The following is a 19,778-nucleotide window of genomic DNA, read 5'->3' on the forward strand; positions in this document are numbered from 1 at the left end:
TTAGCAGGGGGATGAAAAAAACCCTACCACTGGTCCTATGTCTGCCTAATGGGGGGTAGGGCATTTGGGTAAATAGGTGGCATAGAGATAGGAGTGCCCACACCTCTGCATGACCACTTTAAGTCCTGTATATAGGATAAGAAAGATAACAGATAGATAATATGTATATAGGACCGCGAGAGAGAGATAAAGGGATATATATGCATATAGAACTAAAGAGAGATAAATTGTAGATCTGTATATATGACGAGAGATGTCACGCAGTATGTACATAGAGCAGCGCGGAGAACACGGGGAAACTTCGTCCTAGAAAGCACAGGAGTGTCCGACCCATTCCTGGCTGGGGGCAGCAGCATCTCCTCTCCCCCTGCACGCCGGCAGCAGCCTCCCCTCTCCCACTACTACACAGCGGCGGCGGCGGCAGCAGCAGCAGCAGTTACAGCAGCTGGGAGTCACTGAGACTGTTCACACCCATCTACCAGCCCACAGGCAGGAGAGCGCCGCACGCAGCCTGCCAGCTCCCCGCTCACACACAGCCCAGCACCCGCCTGTGCCAGCATGTCCGACCCGGGGACCGAGCAGCAGGGCGCCAGCTGCATGAGCCTGGTCTCAGCCTATGTGCGCACAAGGAAAGGGATCATCCTAGCAGCGGAGATAGTAAGAGTGGCAGTGCCCACACAGCACCCCCCTGCCTGGCACACTCCCTTCTCTCCCTACCTGCCATCTTATCTCCCAAATTCTAGCCTCTTCTTTCTCATACACAATTCTACTCTGTCTATATTGTGTGTGTGTGTGTGTGTGTGTATTGTTTTTTTTTGGTGTGTATGTATGTGTGTATATTATATATATATATATATATATATATATATATATATATATATATAGTGTTGTGTGTGTGTGTGTGTGTGTGTGTGTGTTGGAGTTGCCTTTTTGCATTACATGGACTGGGTTTGCACACTTGGAATGAGTAACTGTACAGTAGCACTGGAACTAGGAGCCCCAGTAGCTGTGCACATACTGTAGGATGACCACGGACCAGCACATACGGGAGGGCAAGCAGCACATACGGAAGGGAGAGTAGCACAACTGTGGGGTGACCAGCATAAGCTGCAAGGGTAGCCTCACACTGTAGGGTGACCAGCACATACTGCAGGGCAAGCAACACATACTGTAGGGAGAGAAGTACACACTGTAGGAAGAGCAACACACGCTGTAGGGAGAGAAGCACAGGCACTGCAGGGGGTGCAGCACTTACTCTTGGGAGAGAAGCACACACTGTAGGCTAGGCCGGCGACCAGCGCATCCTGTATTGTGATCAGCACACACTGCAGAGGGTTCAGCACATACTGTAGGGAGAGAAGCACACACTGTAGGGCGACCAGCACATACTGTATTGTGAGTGACCAGCACACACTGCTGGGGGATCAGCACACACTGTAGGGCCAGCAGCACACAATGTAGGGCCAGCAGCACACAATGTAGGGTGAGCAGCACACTGTAGCTTTTGTTAGCAGGCTGTGGGACATCTGTTGCTGTCACTGTGCAGGGCCAGTGTAGTAAGGCTAGGCTTGCCGCCTGCTTGTGTAATCCTGCCACTAATAAAACACATTCTCACTTTGAACAAAGCCAGTAAAACAAGTAGATGAAACATACATATGTTGCGTAACATGATGGATATTAGTCTGGGGCGAGACACAATCCAGGTCAAAGCATTTCTGCATAAGGAGATGTTCCGCAGCAGCTCCAACTGTAAAGCACAAGGGAGTACTGTATGCTGCTGCTTTATAAGTAAATGTAAGTAGAACCAGTGAAGAGGTTCCAGAGATAGGTGTTCGAGAACTTTGAGTAGCACACAGGCAAATGAGCTGGTGGGAAGCTGCAGCCCTGTCTCTCCCCATCTGTTATTTCAGCCCTGATTCCATATCCTACACTGCCTGGTTTCCTATTTACAGGGAATACTTCACTAACTGCAGCATCACAGCTTCTTTTATTCCTGCCAGCACACACAGACACACAGCCCTCTCACATCCATAGTGCACACTGCTCCATCTCAGGAAGGAATGAGTAATACATATACATGGCATTGCCCTGCGGACACACCCAGGCCTGTACAGTCAGTGACTGTGTAACCTGACAGGAAGAAAGTAGACAGCTAGAAATGTGCTCTGACTTCACCACCTAACTGTACTATTGCCGAGCGGCATGTGGGTCAGTGTACTTCTGTGTAACCAAAGTAATCTGAGTCACATTAGCCACTGTCGCATCACTCATTTATACACTGCTTCTGTACTGTGCAGTTAAGAGAAAAAATAGAGGCATTTATAAAAGGCGCAATTGAATAGGGGAGATATATAGATATATATGTTGAGGATGCCGACGGTCAGAATACCGACGCCGGCATCTATGGTTGCCATTGGGGACTGATTCAGCGTTGCATACAAGTTGGCTGCTATTGCATTGCATTACATGCACTTGTATAAATCCAGATCCAGCAGTATTATGGTGCGTACACACGGAAAGATTTGGCAAAAGATCTGGGCGTTCCCGACAGTTTGAAACAACCAATCGATCAAATCGTTCCGTGTGTATGAACGATATATCGGACGATGCGCGTACCCGCCAGTCGTTGGTAGATGTCTCTGATCTTTCCTGCATGCAGAAAGATCAGCGACCAATCATTAGCGATGTGTACCAATCGTTTTATGTGTATGCATGATGAACGATTTGGTAAGGCTGATTGACTGGCTCCCTCTCCCTCCACCATCGTTAAAGATCATTCGTTCATGTGTAATCGTTTGATAATCGTTCATCATTTGACACCAAATCGTTTGTGCAGGAGTTCAGGAGAAATTGTTAAAGACATTGAATCGTTGCCCAAATCTATCTATCAGCTCTACTCTTGGTGCAAAGTGATCCACAAAACTCTGTCATTTGCTCTCATAATGGCGTACAAAATTTTGCAACCACAAATTTACATAACTTTTCCAAATTGCAACTGAGCTGCGCGCAATTCACACGAGCTTGGCTACAGAGCCTGCGCAGTGCACAAACACACAAAATCTGGGATACAGTTATTAGGTTGACAACCATTGGGTCAACACCATTGGGTCGACATGCTGGAATGTCAACATGGGTCTAGGTCGACACACACATTCGGTCAACAGTCAAAAGGTTGACATGGGGTTTTTCGTTTTTTCTTCCCCTCAGATACAGAAAGGGGAAGGTGGGAGCCTGCAATTGGGGTGCTGGGCCAGCTGCTCACACAAAGGGAATGTCAGTTCCCAAAAAAATGATGAAAATAGGAAAAAAAAGAAGGGGGTGGAGCGCTAGTACAATAATAGTCAAATGTAATAATAAATATAGGTAATAAATGGAAAAGGTGATCAATTGAGTTTACAGTAAAATTACGATATTTATTATAATGAATGAAAATGATCAAAATGGTAAACATTAGTACATTCTAGACAATTGTAATGGGGCAACATATACAATTAGGTCAATATGACTCTGATAAGGTTTTTAAACAGTGGAAGGCAATGGGAAAAGAAGCATTAAAAAATTAAAATATATGAAATAGTAGTATGCTTATTGCAGTCCTGCTTGTTCCTATGATGACTAGTAATCCACAATTATAGAATCCATAGCAATACTGTTCTGGAATTGATGGGTGTGAATATAGCTGACAGGGTCTTTGCTTGTGTTTTTATTCCAAAGGCAGACAGATATGGCGCCAGAGGAACGGTTCCAAAGATTGAGCAGGTGGTGGTGTCCCAGTGTAATTTGATCCAGAAATAGCATGGAAATATTAGGGTGGAAAAGGTGGGGAACTGGTCCAAGGCAGAGTCCGACCAAAAAATAGTGTGTTCTGACTAGGGATGCCAATCCTGGGGCATTTTTTCAATCCTGGGATTGAAAAATGCTCAATCCCGGGATTGGCATCCCTAGTTCGCAGATATTTGTCCCATACCCACCCCCAATCCGGCCGACCCGCAAATTTACTTACATTGGCAGGCAGGTGGCCGGGAGTGGAGTGGGTTCAGAGGTGCACGGTGACTCTGGGCGCGTGAACCTCCTTCTCAGCAGCCGGAGAAGAAGCAGCCGGGCGCAGGTGAAGGTGTGGGCATGCGCAGGTGAAGGGGCGGGCGGGTGCAGGTGAAGGGGCGGGCAGGCACAGGATAAGAGGTGGAGGGCGGGCGGCCAGGAGAAGGAAAGGGCAGGAGAATCCCGGGATTGGCCACCCTAGTTCTGACGCGTTTCGTTGTCTGCTGACAAAGTTTTTTAAGGTAAGGTCGACATGTGCCGACAGCCGCTATTTCATGCCCTACCATCCACTAGGGCGTGGTGGTGTTCCAAGCGTAGTGAGGCACCATGCCCGCATGCGAGGGGATGCGGTCTACGTTTCAGTGTCCATGTTGACTGTGGGTCAAAAAACTGTGGAAACCCCATGTCGACCTTTTGACTGTCGACGTAATGCTTGTATCCGCCTAATGACCTGTCGACCATGCTTGTCGACCATTCTCTTGTAGACCTAATGATCCATACCCCAAAATCCACCCACTAAACAGCTTGCATTAAACTCAGCAGCTCCTTCTACTCCATGAGACCTTGAAGCAGCTGATATTTATTTATTTTATTTATTAGCAGTTTCTTATATAGCGCATACATATTCCGCAGCGCTTTACAGAGAATATTTAAACATTCACATCAGTCCCTGCCCCAGTGGAGCTTACAATCTACATTCCCTACCACATGTACACGCACACACAGACATTCTAGGGTTCATTTTTGTTAGGAACCAAATAACCTACCTGTATATTTTTGTTAATCCAGATAGTCTTTAAGTCGACACCAGACTGTTGACAATCAGATCGACAGGGTTGAAATATCAGCCGGGTCAAAAGTTCATCGATTAAATGGTTTACATGGGCTCAGGTTGACAGGTTCAAAAGGCAGACACATGGTTTGTCATTATTGTCCATGTTTAGGGTGAAGCTGAGGTTTAGGCACGTCTGGCAGGGTTAGGCTGCAGAAGGGGTGGTTAGGGTTATGATAAATGCTAATGTAGTTCTTTTTGCTGATTTGGATAGATTGTTGCCAAAGAAAGAATCACACAGTATATCTTCATAGCATTTACAAAGAAATACACATTTTTGCTTTCTTTTAGTAACAAATGTTGCCTGCTGGTGAAAAAACTGTTTTGAAAGAGGTGCAATAACTGTATGATAATTGTATGTATTCTGTAAATACAAACTAGGGCCTACGTGTGGATAAAACATTAATGATATTGACGTTGGAATGTGGCCAGCTCATAGGTGCTCCAGGGTCTAAAAACAAAAGCGTATACAGTATATGGGATTGCTGCACTAAAGGACTACTGAGGAGGCGTATTAATAGGGCGTATATAACCCACAGGGTTACATAGGGATGACCAACACCGGCATCCTAACGGAGGGAATCCCAAAAGGGGTCCGATAAGTATATTTACTGTCCCCCTGCCCCCCCCCCCCCCCCCCCTTACTGCAGTCTTAAACTGTGGGAGGAGGAGATTAGGGTTAAGGTATGGGGGTTAGGCTGTGGGGGGAGGTTAAGGTGGCCACACACTACTGCGATGTATCGCAACAGTGTGTGGGCCACCAGACTCCCTTTAGCTGCCCTGGACCTTCCCAGGCGGCAGGATCGCATTGATGTACCACATGCTTGATGTTTCATATGCTCCCCGCCGCTGGGAGGGGGGTCAAGTCAGCAGGTCCGACCTCCGGCTCAGGTGCGATGCACATGGGGCTGCGCACCGGACCCGATGGGGAAATCAAACACCTCCGATTTGGATCATCGGGATCGGGTGAAATCGGCCCAGTCGGACAAGTGTATGGGCACCTTTAGGCTGTGGGAGGGGGGGTTAGGCTGCGGGGAGGGTTATGGTGTGATGTGGGGGAGATAAGGGTAAGGATATGGGGGTTAGGTTGTGAGGGGGAGGTTATGGTGCAGGAATGGAGGGTTAAGGTGCGGGAGGGAGGGTTAAGGTGCGGGAGGGGGAGATTAGGGTTAGACTGCAGGAGGTTAGGGTCAGGCAGCGGGAAGGGAAGATTAGGTTTAGGTTGTGGAAGGGTAGTGTTAGGGTTAGTTTGCAGGAGGTTAGACTGCAGGAAGTTAGGATTAGTTTTCAAGAGGTTAGGGTTAGGCTGCAGGAAGTTAGGGTTAGGATGTGGGAGGGAGAGATTAGGGTTAGGCTGCAGGAAGTTAGGGTTAGGATGTGGGAGGGAGAGATTAGGGTTAGGCTGCAGGAAGTTAGGGTTAGGCTGTAGGAGGGAGAGATTAGGGTTAGTTACAGGAGGTTAGAGTTTAAGGCCCCCATACATCGAGGCGATTTCGGCCGATTGCGACCAATCGGCCCGTTAAATTGGACCAAATCGCCTCTCCCTGACATGCCGTCGGGTCCAACGCACGCTCTCGTGCGCATCGGACCCGACCAGGTGGTCGGACCGGCAGGTCGTCCGACCACCCGTTCCTCCAGGCGTTGAGGTGGGCGGTACGCAGGGACACATGCGATCCATCACAACGGATTGCATGTGTCGCTGCCCCCGGGAAGGTCCCGACGGCTCGCAGGGTGTCCTTACACTGCTGCGAGACGTCGCAGGCAGTGTATGGGCACCTTTAGGCTGCGGGAGGGGGAGATTAGGGTTAGGCTGTGGGAGGTTAGGGCTAGACTGCAGGAAGTTCGGGTTAGGTTGTGGGAGGCGTGGGTCAGGGCAAGGCTGCGGGAGTGTGGATAGGCGAAGGGTAAGGGTTTCAGTACTTACCAAAATGTGTAGGGATGCCAATGTCTGTATTTTCCCTGTAGAAATCCTGTAACCAACCCGAGATAATGACACACAACATATTAAATTCAACTACAGATGCGTTCTGTGTCTGTGCATATAACAATACAATAAGCTGACTGAAGACTAATAGTTGGAGGCTAGGAGAGCACTGATTGGCCAATCAGCATTTTAGATAACTATTTGGATGCCAGAACAATGAACAGAACATAATCCTGTGTATCTGTCTTCCCGCAGGCTTTCTGCATCGTCATCCTGGTCTGTTACGCTGCCTCTCGGACTCCTGGATACCTCGGAGTTGCGATCACAGAACTCATATTTTGTGTCATCTTTTTTTTCCTCTTTGCCCTTAAATACGACCAGCAGATCGCTTTCATTCACTGGGGCTGGACGGTGAGTATTAGCTGCACTGTCACGGATAGTAGCGCGCATGTGCGAGGCCAATTGGTGATAAAGGCGATAAGCCATTGGCAAGTTGATTGACAGGAAGCCGACATTTGTTGGTGGTAGCCGGACAGTTTTGGGAGTATCAGGGAAAACATAGGCATACGTAGGCGTTTTTAGGAAAGTCGTGTGACGTCAGCTCCGGCCTTGATCGGCCTGTTTCTATCGCACACTGCGCTACCAACAGACTGCACACACCGGAAAAATCATTTGATGGTGAGTGAGCAGCAAATAGATTTGCAGCTATTCACCGATTGGTCTGATTTTTGGAAGCCATTCGCAGCCTTGCACAGGGCGGGATTTCACTCTGGCGGTGAGTAGGCTATCTGATCGCAGGCCGCTGCAATTTTGCAGAGCAGCGCTCAGGTCTGAATAATCCCCTTTGTTTCCTGTGGACAGCATTGCAGACATACCTTATCTTAGTAAATAAACCCCGAAGTGCGTACCCAGCCTAAGAGGCACCTAATTAGGATCAGCATTAACTTACTGACAGGGAGTTGTGGTCAGTAAGTGACTGTTATCTTACTATGTCTGGAATATTTGATAGTAAGGTTATAATACTTTATTAATTTGTTGACTGAAAACCTCATGTTACCATGGCAACTAGTTAGAATTTTGTCATATGTGAAACTGAACTAGGAACTGTATACCGGGTTTTGATTCACAATTCTGTGGTAGACGGAAGGCAAGTGATGCAATATCCTGTTACACCTCCCTTCTCCCATTCTATCTATACAGAGCATGGTCACGCAATATTCTGTGGTACCTCCCTTGTCTCACAAATACATATTGCTACAGAACAGATAATACAATGGGTCTTACATGAGATTTACTGGACCAGATTCAGTAAAGCAAAAAAGCATGTCATTTACTGTATGGAACAAACCTTCATACCTGTTTGCTAGGCTGCGTTCACTTGCAGCCGAGAGAACAGCTAAATGCCACCCACTGGGTGAGCAAACGCCCTACCCCCTTCTCCGAGAGAATGTCTGTGTTGTCAGGCAAATGGATGTGCACGCTTACACATTCAAGTGCATGCGGCCGAAGTGCATGTGGGCTAAAATCTAATTATTTTTTTACCGGTTTGCAAATAAAAGGACTGGACTGTCTTTTTTCTGCCACAGATATGGCTGAATTTAAGGCGGGCTTAGCTGTCATGTGATGTCAGCCACACGCCCAAAGCAGGCTTTGACACGCCACCATTTTCTGGGCACGCCTAGGTAACACTGCAGGTGAGATTTAATAGGATGAGAGATTCAGAAAGTGAGAGATTTGGTAAGAAATTTCCAGGTTTTTTTTTAAAGCGGCAATCATTTACACTTCAGAATCAAACTGGTCTTGCAGTGTAAATGATTGCCGCTTTAAAAAACCCTGGAGATTTCTTACCAAATCTCTCACTTTCTGAATCTCTCATCCAATAAAATTTCCCGGTCGGTGTTCCCATGCTCCAGTCCACTATCTGCCCCATTCCCACCCCCATCTGTGCGAACGCCTTCGGCGAGTATCACACAATAGGTCTGCACATGCGCAGACTCACAACATTGGTCCCTGGACTGAATTAGCTCAAGACCGAGTGGACCTGAATCGGGCCCCTTGTTGCTTTGTAAGAGTAGCAAATACATTTCTATTGTTTCTCTGCAGGGTAAATACTGGCAGCTTTTGCACGCAGCCCCCAAATGTTAGCTTTATTTTTGCAATTTAGAATTCAGTTTGAACACATCCCACACAAATCTAACTCTTTCTGCACATATTGCATCCACCTCACCTGCGGTGCACATTTCGCCATGCGATCACCATGCAAATATTTACCCGCCAGAGTGTAATCCCACACCCCAGAGAAAAGCGGCATATCCATTCGCAGTTCCCTCACCACTGAGAGATTTCCTCACTGCATGCAGGCTCTGAGCAGCCTTGGAATTACTCGACGGCTGCGATAAAATCAGCCTGATCGAGGCCAGATGTGACGTCACACATCCTCCCAGAAACGGCAGCTTCCTGTCAATCAACGGCCCTCAATAAACAGAAATAGCAGGATTGCAATGCACGTAGTCTTCGCGTGTGCGTACTGCGAACAGTCATTCAGTAATCGCTCGACGTGCAAATTCACACAGCAGCAATCAGGTCTGAATCAGGCTCATGGTTGTTTTTTTTTACCATTTGCAGAATTTTTTGCTTTGCTAACGAATCAATCTCGAAAAACTTCCTAAATTGCTTTGTCTTCAGGATGACTGATTGCAGATGATTATATCTTCCAGCAGCGAGCAATAGCCTGGTGTAGGAAGTGGTTTCGCTGCTGACTAAAAGCTGCACAAACAAACAGTGGGGGGATATGAGGCACTGCAAAAATGTCTCTTTCAAATGGCATTGGTTTATTTATCTACTGAACTGAACCATCAATTAACAATATATTCAGGTGGTTGTACTCCTGAGACACAGGTAAGCGACAGAAGATATATAGGATATATATGACTGCAGATCTGACTGTAAATATATGCGGAGGAAATCTCAGCACTATGGCCCTTATTCTTGTTGACTTGCAAGGCTGCAAATTTCAAGGGTTGAACGACCCCCCCGCATGATTTGCATAATCATCCATTCGCATCCTTGGGTGCAGGGAGAAATCATTCGCTGGTCAGCAACCATAGAGGTGTCTCAGACCTGCGGGCATCCTGTGTGAGGACAGGGCGGGGCAGCTATCATCCACTTACGTCAGCTGCCCACCCACTGGGTGAGCAAACCCCTCGCATCGCTCGCAATGCTTCGGGCACGGTACCTCGCTACGCTCGGCACACTATTTTATTCTCCCTCCACGCCCTATTTTATTCTCCCTCCTCTCCCTCCACGCCTAGTGAGGACAGGGCGGGGCAGCTATCATCCACTTACGTCAGCTGCCCCGCCCCCTGCACCTGCGTCACCAGGTGGTTTGCATGTGAAAGCCTAACGTTCTCATGGGAATGCCCATGAAACGCTGGGTTTTCCCATATGCAAATTGCCCGGCCAATCGCCCCACTGTGTGTGCTCGCAGACAGCGCCTGCACATGTGCATATAAACTATGCAAATGCGCAGTCGCAAACAATCGGTCCCCCGGGCAAACGCTCGGGAGACTGATTGAATCAGAATTACCTTCTTAATCCATGGTATGCTATTAGTTTAGTCCAGAGGTTCCCTGGGGCCTGATTCAGAGTTGATTGCAAAAGCTAAATCTTTCTCAAATGGGCAAAACCATGGGGGTTATTCAGACCTGATCACACGGCTGCGAATTCACAGGCTGACCGATTATCGATAGACTGTGATGCTATTGCATAAGGTCATTAAATGAAATCCGTTGGGTTTAGCTGTTCACCTTATGCTGGCCACACATTAGACCAACTTTCCTCCAACCATCCAACTAGTTGCTTGGATGGAATAAACATCTGGTACTGGATGGGAGCAAAGGACAATCAGAAATGTGCTCACAAGCCCAGGAAAATGGACAAAAACATTCGGTCAAATTGTTTAAATCAAACGGTATCCGGACAATGGATCTAAGGCAAAAAGATAGAACACCATTAGGTCGACACCATTAGTTCGACAAGCAAAAAGGTCGATGTGGGGTTTTTCACTGTTTTTTGAGCCAACATCTGCCGACAGGCGGTATTTCATGCCTTACCATCCACTAGGGCGTGGAGGGAGAATAAAATAGTGTGCCGAGCGTAGCGAGGTACCGTGCCCGAAGCATGGGGAGCAATGCGAGGGGATGCGGTGCACTTTAAACTGTGTCTGTGTCGACAATCGGGTCTAAAAAAAACCATGTCGACCTTTTTGCATTTCAACCTTTTTGCTTTTCGACCTTTTTGCTTGTCGAACTAATGGTGTTCTATCTTTTTGCTTTACATCCCTTGTCCCGGTTCCAAATCAAACAGGTTCCACTACAATACCGTGTCTGAGCGACAGTTTTTGTCCTTTTCTAGATTTTGGGGGGAAATTTCTGAAGTAAATATTACATTTTCTCCCATGCAGTACCATGTTTTTATTCCATCCAAGCAACTAGTTGGATGGTTGGAGGAAAGTTGGCCTGATGTGTGGCCAGCATTACGGTTGAGGTGGACAAGTTATGTTGAGGTGGACAAGGTTGCATCATCTCTTTGCCCATGTATAGTATGATTGGCTTTGCCTATCACATTGACCATGAGAAACACCAGATCTGGGATTTTCCCATAAGCAGATGGTCACTGGTTAACATCTCGGACAAAGTGTAAATTTCATTAGTCACTTTGACAGAAATGCTCAGCACTAAAAATGGATTCCCTCCCTAATTGCCTTCTCTGCCCCTGCACTGCTATTTAAATCATCTGAATCTGAATCTGCAAAAATAAATATTGTTTCATATGTAGATGTATAACATTAATAAGCCTAGCATATATTTATATGCCTAGTGTGAACAGAGCCGGACACACCCCTTACAGCCTTAGCTCCGCCCACCGCAGCACTTGCTTCCACCTGCAGTTGTGCACATATAGGTGCGATGGGTGTAGGGCCTGATTCAGTATAATTTTCGCAAATTTACCAGTTGCAGAGGGGCGCCTAGCACAGCGTAAAAGCCGCCCTGCAATGGTCACTTGTATAAAAAGAACTATCCTTGTCATTTTGATTAATAGTGCTGTGTGGTTAAGGGAGTTCTGGGGAAAGTATCATGTATTGTTGTGGTAATGTGTTCTATATTTTCTGTTTCTCTGTCATCACATTAGGATTTTATACGTGCTGCAGTCGGCAGTGGTCTCCTCATTATTCTGTCCTTAGTGTGCCTAATCCGTGGTGGCGATGGCGCTGGGATAGCTGGATCGGTGAGTAAAACATCTCTAGTGGAGATGTGTCAAACCTTCTGATGAGGGCAGGTTGAGAAGTTTCCCACAGCAACTAATCAACTTGCAGATGTCATTTTCTTGTAAGTTCTATCAAATCAATCAGATAGGATTCTGATAGGAACCAATCAGATTCGACTTCTTATTTATTTAAAGCCACATTACAATATTTAATTATTAATGTTTTCTGCTAAGCGTATAGATTGTAAGCTTGCGAGCAGGGCCCTCATTCCTTTGACTGTCTGTAAATACCCTGTTTGTTGTATCAGTCTTCTTTGTAAAGCGCAACAGAATATGCTGCGCTATATAAGAAACTGTTAATAAATAATATTAAATAAGTGACATTGACCAGAAACCATGAGGTGAGATTTAATAGGATGAGAGATTCAGAAAGTGAGAGATTTGGGAAGAAATCTCCTGGTTTTATTTTTAAAGCGGCAATCATTTACACTGCAAAACCAGTTTGATTCTGAAGTGTAAATGATTGCCGCTTTAAAAAAAACTGGCGATTTCTTCCCAAATCTCTCACTTTCTGAATCTCTCATCCTATTAAATCTCACCCCATCTTTCTAACCAGCAGGGTGGCAGTATTTCTGCAGGTATCCTGCATTCTGCTATCTGGCCTGTAGGTGGAGACAGGTAGCTTGAAGCACAGTAGTGTATGTGACTTACAGTATGTTGGCACGTGATTTTCTTGTGTACTGTATATAGTTTTCCTGTTTGGGTGATCCGATCTTGTATGGTCACACCTACCTGACTTCTTGACCTCTGAGTTTTTTGAGTATCCTGAAAACTCCCTCTTGTGACAGTACTGGATCCTGTTTATTGGAACTTTCCTTGGTCTTTAGTAATTGGAGTTCCTGGTCTGTTCTTGCCTTGCCCGGAGTTTGCTGACCTTTATCCTGTTTCTCCAGATTTATAGGTGTGATTCAGGTTCACTCACAAAGCACATATGGTGTGCTAATGGACAAAACCCTGTGCACTGCAGGTGGGGCAGATGTAACGTGTGCAGAGAGAGTTAGATTTGGGTGAGCTGTTTTGCTTCTGTGCAGGGTAAATACTGGCTGCTTTATTTTTACACTGTATTATAGATATCAGTTTGAAGTATAAACGCCACCCAAATCTAAAGGCCCCCATACATAGAGCCGACTTGTCCTAAGGACAAGTCGGACCCTATTCTCCTCCGAGCCGCCCGGCAGCTCCCCGGGAGGCTCACATACGATGAGGACTTTGATGTGCCATTTTTTACATGTGATAAATCGCATGCGATTTATCACATGTAAAAAAAATATCAGGGAGCTGCAGGGCGGTGAGGAGCAGTGGGGGCGGGAGGCTGGGGAGGAAGCAGTGGGGCAGCAGCGCGTTACCAGGTCAGTGCTGGGGTGGGCGGCAGTGACCATCAGTCTCACTCTCCACTGTCCGTGTCCAGACTCCAGCGCTGTAGAGGGCAGCAGCCGCGGCTATTAGATCTTTAAAATATGTCAAATGACTGCCCGGCTAATGATTGGCTGAGATAGAGCACTCTCATCCAATCAGCGGCCGCGGAGGTAGGCCACTGATTGGCTGAGAGTGCTCTATCTCAGCCAATCAAAAGCCGGAGAGTCATTTGACATATTTTAAAGTTCTAATAGCCGCGGCTGCTGCCCGCTACAGCGCTGGAGTCTGGACACGGATAGTGGAGAGTGAGACTGATGGTCACCGCCGCCCGCCCAGCCAGCACTGATCTGGTAACGCGCTGCTGCTCCACTGCTTCCTCCCCAGCCGCCTGCCCCCACTGCTCCTCACCGCCCCGACTGATCACATCGTTTGTCCCGCCGGTCCGACCCCTGGGGCCAGGTCCGATACGCACGGGACCGCGCATCAAACCCGACCCCATGTCACAAAGAACCGATTTGGTCCGATTTATCGGGCCGATTGATCGCAATCGGCCAAAATCGGTCCAAATCGGCTTGATGTATGCCCACCTTAACTCTCTCTGCACATGTTACATCTGCCCCATCTCTCTCTCTATCTATCTATCTATCTATATATATATATATATATATATATATATATTATCCATTACTTTAGTATGATAGTGCTTATCCTAATATGTAACAGCAATGTAAGGACTAACACTACTTACAATCCCTATGCAGAAACAGGGATTATCTGCAGCGCTGGGTTAATGTGCAATTCTTTAAATGGGGTTCGCAGGTTTTCAAAATTAACAGATTGTTCCAGAAGTTTTTTCTTCTTTTACTTAAAAAAACTTTTATTTATGAAGCCAATATATATGCAAAAAAAACTTTTGCCAAAGATATAAGTAAAAAACTTTTTCCAAAGATATGAATAAAAAATTGCAAAAAATACAAAATATAAAACACAGTATACAGTCTCGTTCCTTGCAGAAAAAAAGTTTTAAAATAGGCTCACCGGACCTCTCGGGGGCAGAATCTCCTACCACTTAGATGTTTCTCAGTGGGATTTCTTTAGCAGGATGAAATGCTGCTCCTTCACTGGTACTCTTCCCTTCAGGCACCACACTGCCACTGTGGTGACCCTTCGGGTTTTCCCTGTGTTTGGATAAAGTATTCCCTCGTGTGTAGGAGATAGGGACAGGTAATCCTTAGAGCCAAAAGAACACACAGCCTGCGTTCCTCTCACCAGCCAGCACCTGCCTGCGCTCGCAGTCTGGCAGGGTCACCGGGACGCTGATCTTTAAATGTATGCTGTGGGGCTCCGATGTTATCTGGATACCTCTCCCAGGCTTCACTTGAATGTATGTGAGCCTCTCGGGGTGCGATTGTATATACCCCGGTACTGCTCCCTTGTGTCTGGCGGCTTTTTACTTTTCTGTGAGCTCCAATCTCCAGCTGCTCATCTACTAGTTTCAACCTCTTGGGTCTTTCTCAAGATGCAGCTGGAGAGTGCAGCTCCTGATTATTTATCCTCCCTGAGAGTTCTGGTTTGCCTGTTCCTGGGCTTCATGTTCTTTCTTGTACATGTTGCCCAGCTTTCTTAAAGTTGTATACACATATAAAAAAGCATGAAAAATTCTTACACATAACTGTGAAGAAAATCTTAAAATGTTTATTTTAGAAAGCATACAATTTATTTTAGAAAACAATTATTTTTGTTTTGATGGTACATTCTTTCTGCAGTGCGCCGGGACGGCGATGGGGACGAGATTCGCCCCCAGCTTCGCTAATATTTTCATGGAGACGTGGGAGGAGTCAGATGTGTGGCGAAGTCTGGGGGCGAGTCTCGTCCTCCATCAACGTTATATTGATGACGTGATAATGATATGGAGAGGGGGTGAAAAAGCACTGCAAGAGGCCCAGGAATGTTTAAATAATAACAATATGGGGATTATTCTAACTTTTATGTCAAGTGAAAAATGTATAAATTTTTTAGATTTAACTGTGTACATTGAAGAAGACAAGATCCTGACAAAAACATATTACAAACCAACAGAGAGGAACGCAGGCTGTGTGTTCTTTTGGCTCTAAGGATTACCTGTCCCTATCTCCTACACACGAGGGAATACTTTATCCAAACACAGGGAAAACCCGAAGGGTCACCACAGTGGCAGTGTGGTGCCTGAAGGGAAGAGTACCAGTGAAGGAGCAGCATTTCATCCTGCTAAAGAAATCCCACTGAGAAACATCTAAGTGGTAGGAGATTCTGCCCCCGAGAGGTCCGGTGAGCCTATTTTAAAACTTTTTTTCTGCAAGGAACGAGACTGTATACTGTGTTTTATATTTTGTATTTTTTGCAATTTTTTATTCATATCTTTGGAAAAAGTTTTTTACTTATATCTTTGGCAAAAGTTTTTTTTGCATATATATTGGCTTCATAAATAAAAGTTTTTTTAAGTAAAAGAAGAAAAAACTTCTGGAACAATCTGTTAATTTTGAAAACCTGCGAACCCCATATAAAGAATTGCACATTAACCCAGCGCTGCAGATAATCCCTGTTTCTGCATAGAGATTGTCCATTGAAATAATCATTGATTGAATATTTTCACCTGGGATTCAGCAGCTGCAGGGGGAGAGCGCTTGAGACTGTGTGGACTGACTTTTTTAAAGACTACTTACAATCCCCTATTAGGGATTTTAGAGATTCACAGGATGTGGTTCGCCTTGACTTGGCATCAGGGCTGTCTTATCAGCATTGTTGCCCCTGGAGCAAGCATTGCTTTTGGGGCCCCTCCACACCCATTCGTGGAGAAAATCGTAAACAAAAATATAAAATCATACCATGCCCCTTCTTTGTTGCCCCTCCGTGCTACCTCTCCACTTGCTTCCATACAGTGAACGTCTGTCAGCACTCTTAATTGGTGGATTGCTCTAGCCATCCAATAATCCGCATGCTGACAGCCATTCCCTGTCTGGCTGCAGGCTGGGATACAGGTAGAGAATGATGGACTCTGATTGGTGAATAGATCCCGCCATCCACCAATCAGCATCCGCATGCCATTCATTTTCTGGCTGCTGGCTATGAAGCAGGAAGAGACTTCTACCCAACTACTCAGATTGTGTGTAATTCCAGCAGACCGTTTTCCCTAATGCCTCCCCAAAAGCTTAGGAAGCAGATTTCCACAACCCAATCTGCCCCAGCTTGAACCCCTCTAGAATTGGGAAGCTGCCCATTGAGCCCATACATTAAGATGGCCCTGCGTGGCATCTCCTTTTTGGAAGGGTTGGTAAGACTACCCCTTGTGGTTAATAGTAGTATGTGATGACAATATGTTGAGGTTATGTGATAACACCTGTAAGTATAGATAAATGGAAACTGCTCAGTGGCCATGACCATGTCCTTGTATCCCTTGCAGGTCTTTGGGCTTCTAGCAGGGATCCTGTTCGGCTATGACGCTTTTATCTCGTTCCCTGCGCTAAGGAGAACGCATGCACCAACTGCGACTGGTGAGTACGCTGCCATTATACCAGGGACACTCTCCCTATGTGCAGCTGTGGGCTGCTTCCATTACTATCAATGGGGTAGATGAATTAAGCCTGGTAAAGTGATACAGCGGGGATAAAGTGGAAGGTGATAACGCACCAGCCAATCAGATGCATTTGAGAAATGGCAGTTATGAGTCATTTGGCTGGTGTGTTATCACCTTCACCTTTCTTACCACTTTCTCACTTACATCTGCCCTAATGTCCCATCATTTGTTGTCTGTAACTATAGCGGGATGTGCTGCGGCAGTGTCCAGCTGCGCACATTGCAGGCTACGTTATGTACGTATCCCTCACACTGATTCACTTTTGAAATTTTGGGGGACTTGTTGCCCCTAGCAACCCATGACTTCTAGGGCCTGATTCAGCAAGGCTCGCTAAGCAGCGGCCGTTTGCTTAACGATCCCTGAAATGCCGCCCGGCCGAAAGTCTAGCCCCCCACTCGCCGAATCCACTTGGTACCGAGGGTATGTACTGTACGCAATATTTCTTTACCCTTCGCTAATAAAAGTCAGTTTTAATAAACTGACTTTTATTTCCTTCAGTGTTTGCCGAAGAGGCGGCGGGCGCTGATATCATGTGACTTCAGCGGACCACCACCGGCAGGCATCACCCCGCCTGCGTTCCCATAAAATGCTGGGCGTTCCCCTGCCCGCTCTCTCCCTCCCGTACCCGTTCGAGCATCAAAATTCAGGACAAAAAAGGGAAAAACTCATGTTGAACTTTTGAATATCGACCTTCCCATTGTCGATCTAAAACTTGTGTCGACCTTCTGACCATGTCGACATATTTTATGTGCCGACCTAAGCCTTGTTGACCCTTAGGTGTCAACCTTATGTATGTCAACATTCATAGTGTCCCGCTGTTGGCATATGTCCGTCGGGATGCCGGGCAACGGGATGTTAACTACATCCCATTTAAATAAGAGTATTAGCCCAAACCATTATGGTCAGGACACGTCTGATTATTTCATTTATAAATATGAATACAGTAAAGTAGTATAGATACTTGTTTCCTAGCACGGCCACCCCGATTTCCATCGGGGTGGTCGTGTCGGAAAAATTGCGTCGGTCGCATCGCATGCGATTTGGTCGCATGCGATGCGACCGACGCGACCTACCTGATTTTTTAATTGAATCAAATGTGAATAGGGTCCCTGGGACCCGATTTTACATTGGATTCAATGTAAAATATTCCCTAGACCCCCAATTTTACACCGTAAACCCCACCCCACGATTGACGCCAACCCGAAGCGCAGCGAGCCCGCGAGGGGCGGCGGTGCGCGTCCTCCGACCTTTTCATTCCCCTACTATCCACATCGGCGTGGAGTTGAGAACATAAAGTGTGGTGAGCCCGAAGTGTGGCGAGCGTAGCGAACCCCGCGAGGGGACGCGTATAACTTCACAGGTATACGCGTACACTCGCCACACTTCGGGCTCGGTGCGCTCGCCACACTTTATATTCTCAACTCCACGACGACGTGGATAGTAGGGGAATGAAAAGGTCCGAGGACGCGTACTGCCGCCCCTCGCGGGCGCGCTGCGGGTTCACGTCAATTGTGGGGTGACGACGGGGCCATATATAATGTGAAATGGGTCATATTGGCCCATTTCACATTGTTTCCTATGTGAGATGGACTTAATCAAGTCCATCTCATCTTGTGCCATTATAATGGCACAAGACCAACGCGATGCTCCCGATTTCAATGTTAAAAAATATTTTAACATTGAAGCCTATGGCAAAATCGTGGGCATCGCGTCAGTCGCGTCGGGGCCAATGTTAATGGTTGCGACCGACGCGATGCCCGCGATTTTCCCTTTGCCGGCAAAATGGACCTGATATCAAAGGAAATCGGGTCCATCGCGGGCATTGTGTACCTTAACTTAAAGGTACACGATGCCCGCGATTGTGGCCGTGTACCGTAGTATATAAAGAAACGTAGCACTATAACCCATATACAAAGGGCAATGTGGCCTAACTTATAGCACCATTCTGTAACCTGTCGCTCTTCCCTTCTCAGAGTCTCCGGATAATATCTAACGCCCGACCCTGAACGGGAGAGATCCCAACGCCTCACACAAGCTACAAGCCAACAACATGCCTCTGCCCACCCTGTGCAGCTCTCCTGGTGATGAGGAAGCCGGCGGCATAGGGAGTGTCGGGCCACAGTGGAAGACGACTACGTGTACACATATAAGCAGATGAATGGGTGACGGTGTTCATGTTAATTGGACGGATGGGATACTTGGTGCGTGTGCTAGTTTGTGTCCGCTGACTGCCGTGGGTCCACTATGGTTGGATGTTTTACTTGTAAAATCTGAGCTTTTTTTAATACTGTTGTCACAACACACAAATAAACATATTAATATCAATATTATCGTCGTGCAAGGTGGGACATAGGGTAAATCGATGCCTTTGATCCACATAAATTAAATATGACATTATACTGACTGCACCTTTAGGGGGGAATTCAATTAGCTACGGTAATTTACAGCTGCTAATTGAGTTCCCCGGGGGTTATTCACATTTTCCATTATAACCCGATTATGAGATGAGAGATCTATTTCACATGGGATGTTGCTATGGGCAACCAATCAGATACTATCTTTTATCTTCTAGAAGGTGCTAAATAAATAAGAAGTAGGTTCTGATTGGTTACCAGCACCAGGCTCAAAGAGCCGGGCCTGGTTTAAAAAAAAATCAGGGAAAAATTGGCATAGGGCTCCGCTGATTT

The 19,778-nt window shown here is 46.5% G+C and overlaps 1 protein-coding gene across 1 annotated transcript; it reads left to right on the plus strand.

Annotated features, from left to right (window-relative positions):
* Positions 1 to 364: 364 nt before the first annotated feature.
* On the plus strand, positions 365 to 19,416 carry PLP2 (proteolipid protein 2). Its single transcript, XM_083158808.1, has 5 exons — positions 365 to 657; positions 7,053 to 7,208; positions 11,988 to 12,083; positions 16,918 to 17,008; positions 19,065 to 19,416. The coding sequence occupies exons 1-5, from the start codon at positions 559 to 561 to the stop codon at positions 19,082 to 19,084; spliced, it is 462 nt and encodes a 153-aa protein (XP_083014934.1). The 5' UTR covers positions 365 to 558; the 3' UTR covers positions 19,085 to 19,416.
* Positions 19,417 to 19,778: the final 362 nt, after the last annotated feature.

Source organism: Crinia signifera, chromosome 9 (genome assembly GCF_055691185.1).
Source record: "Crinia signifera chromosome 9, ASM5569118v1, whole genome shotgun sequence".
In the NCBI taxonomy this organism is placed as follows: Eukaryota; Metazoa; Chordata; class Amphibia; order Anura; family Myobatrachidae; genus Crinia; species Crinia signifera.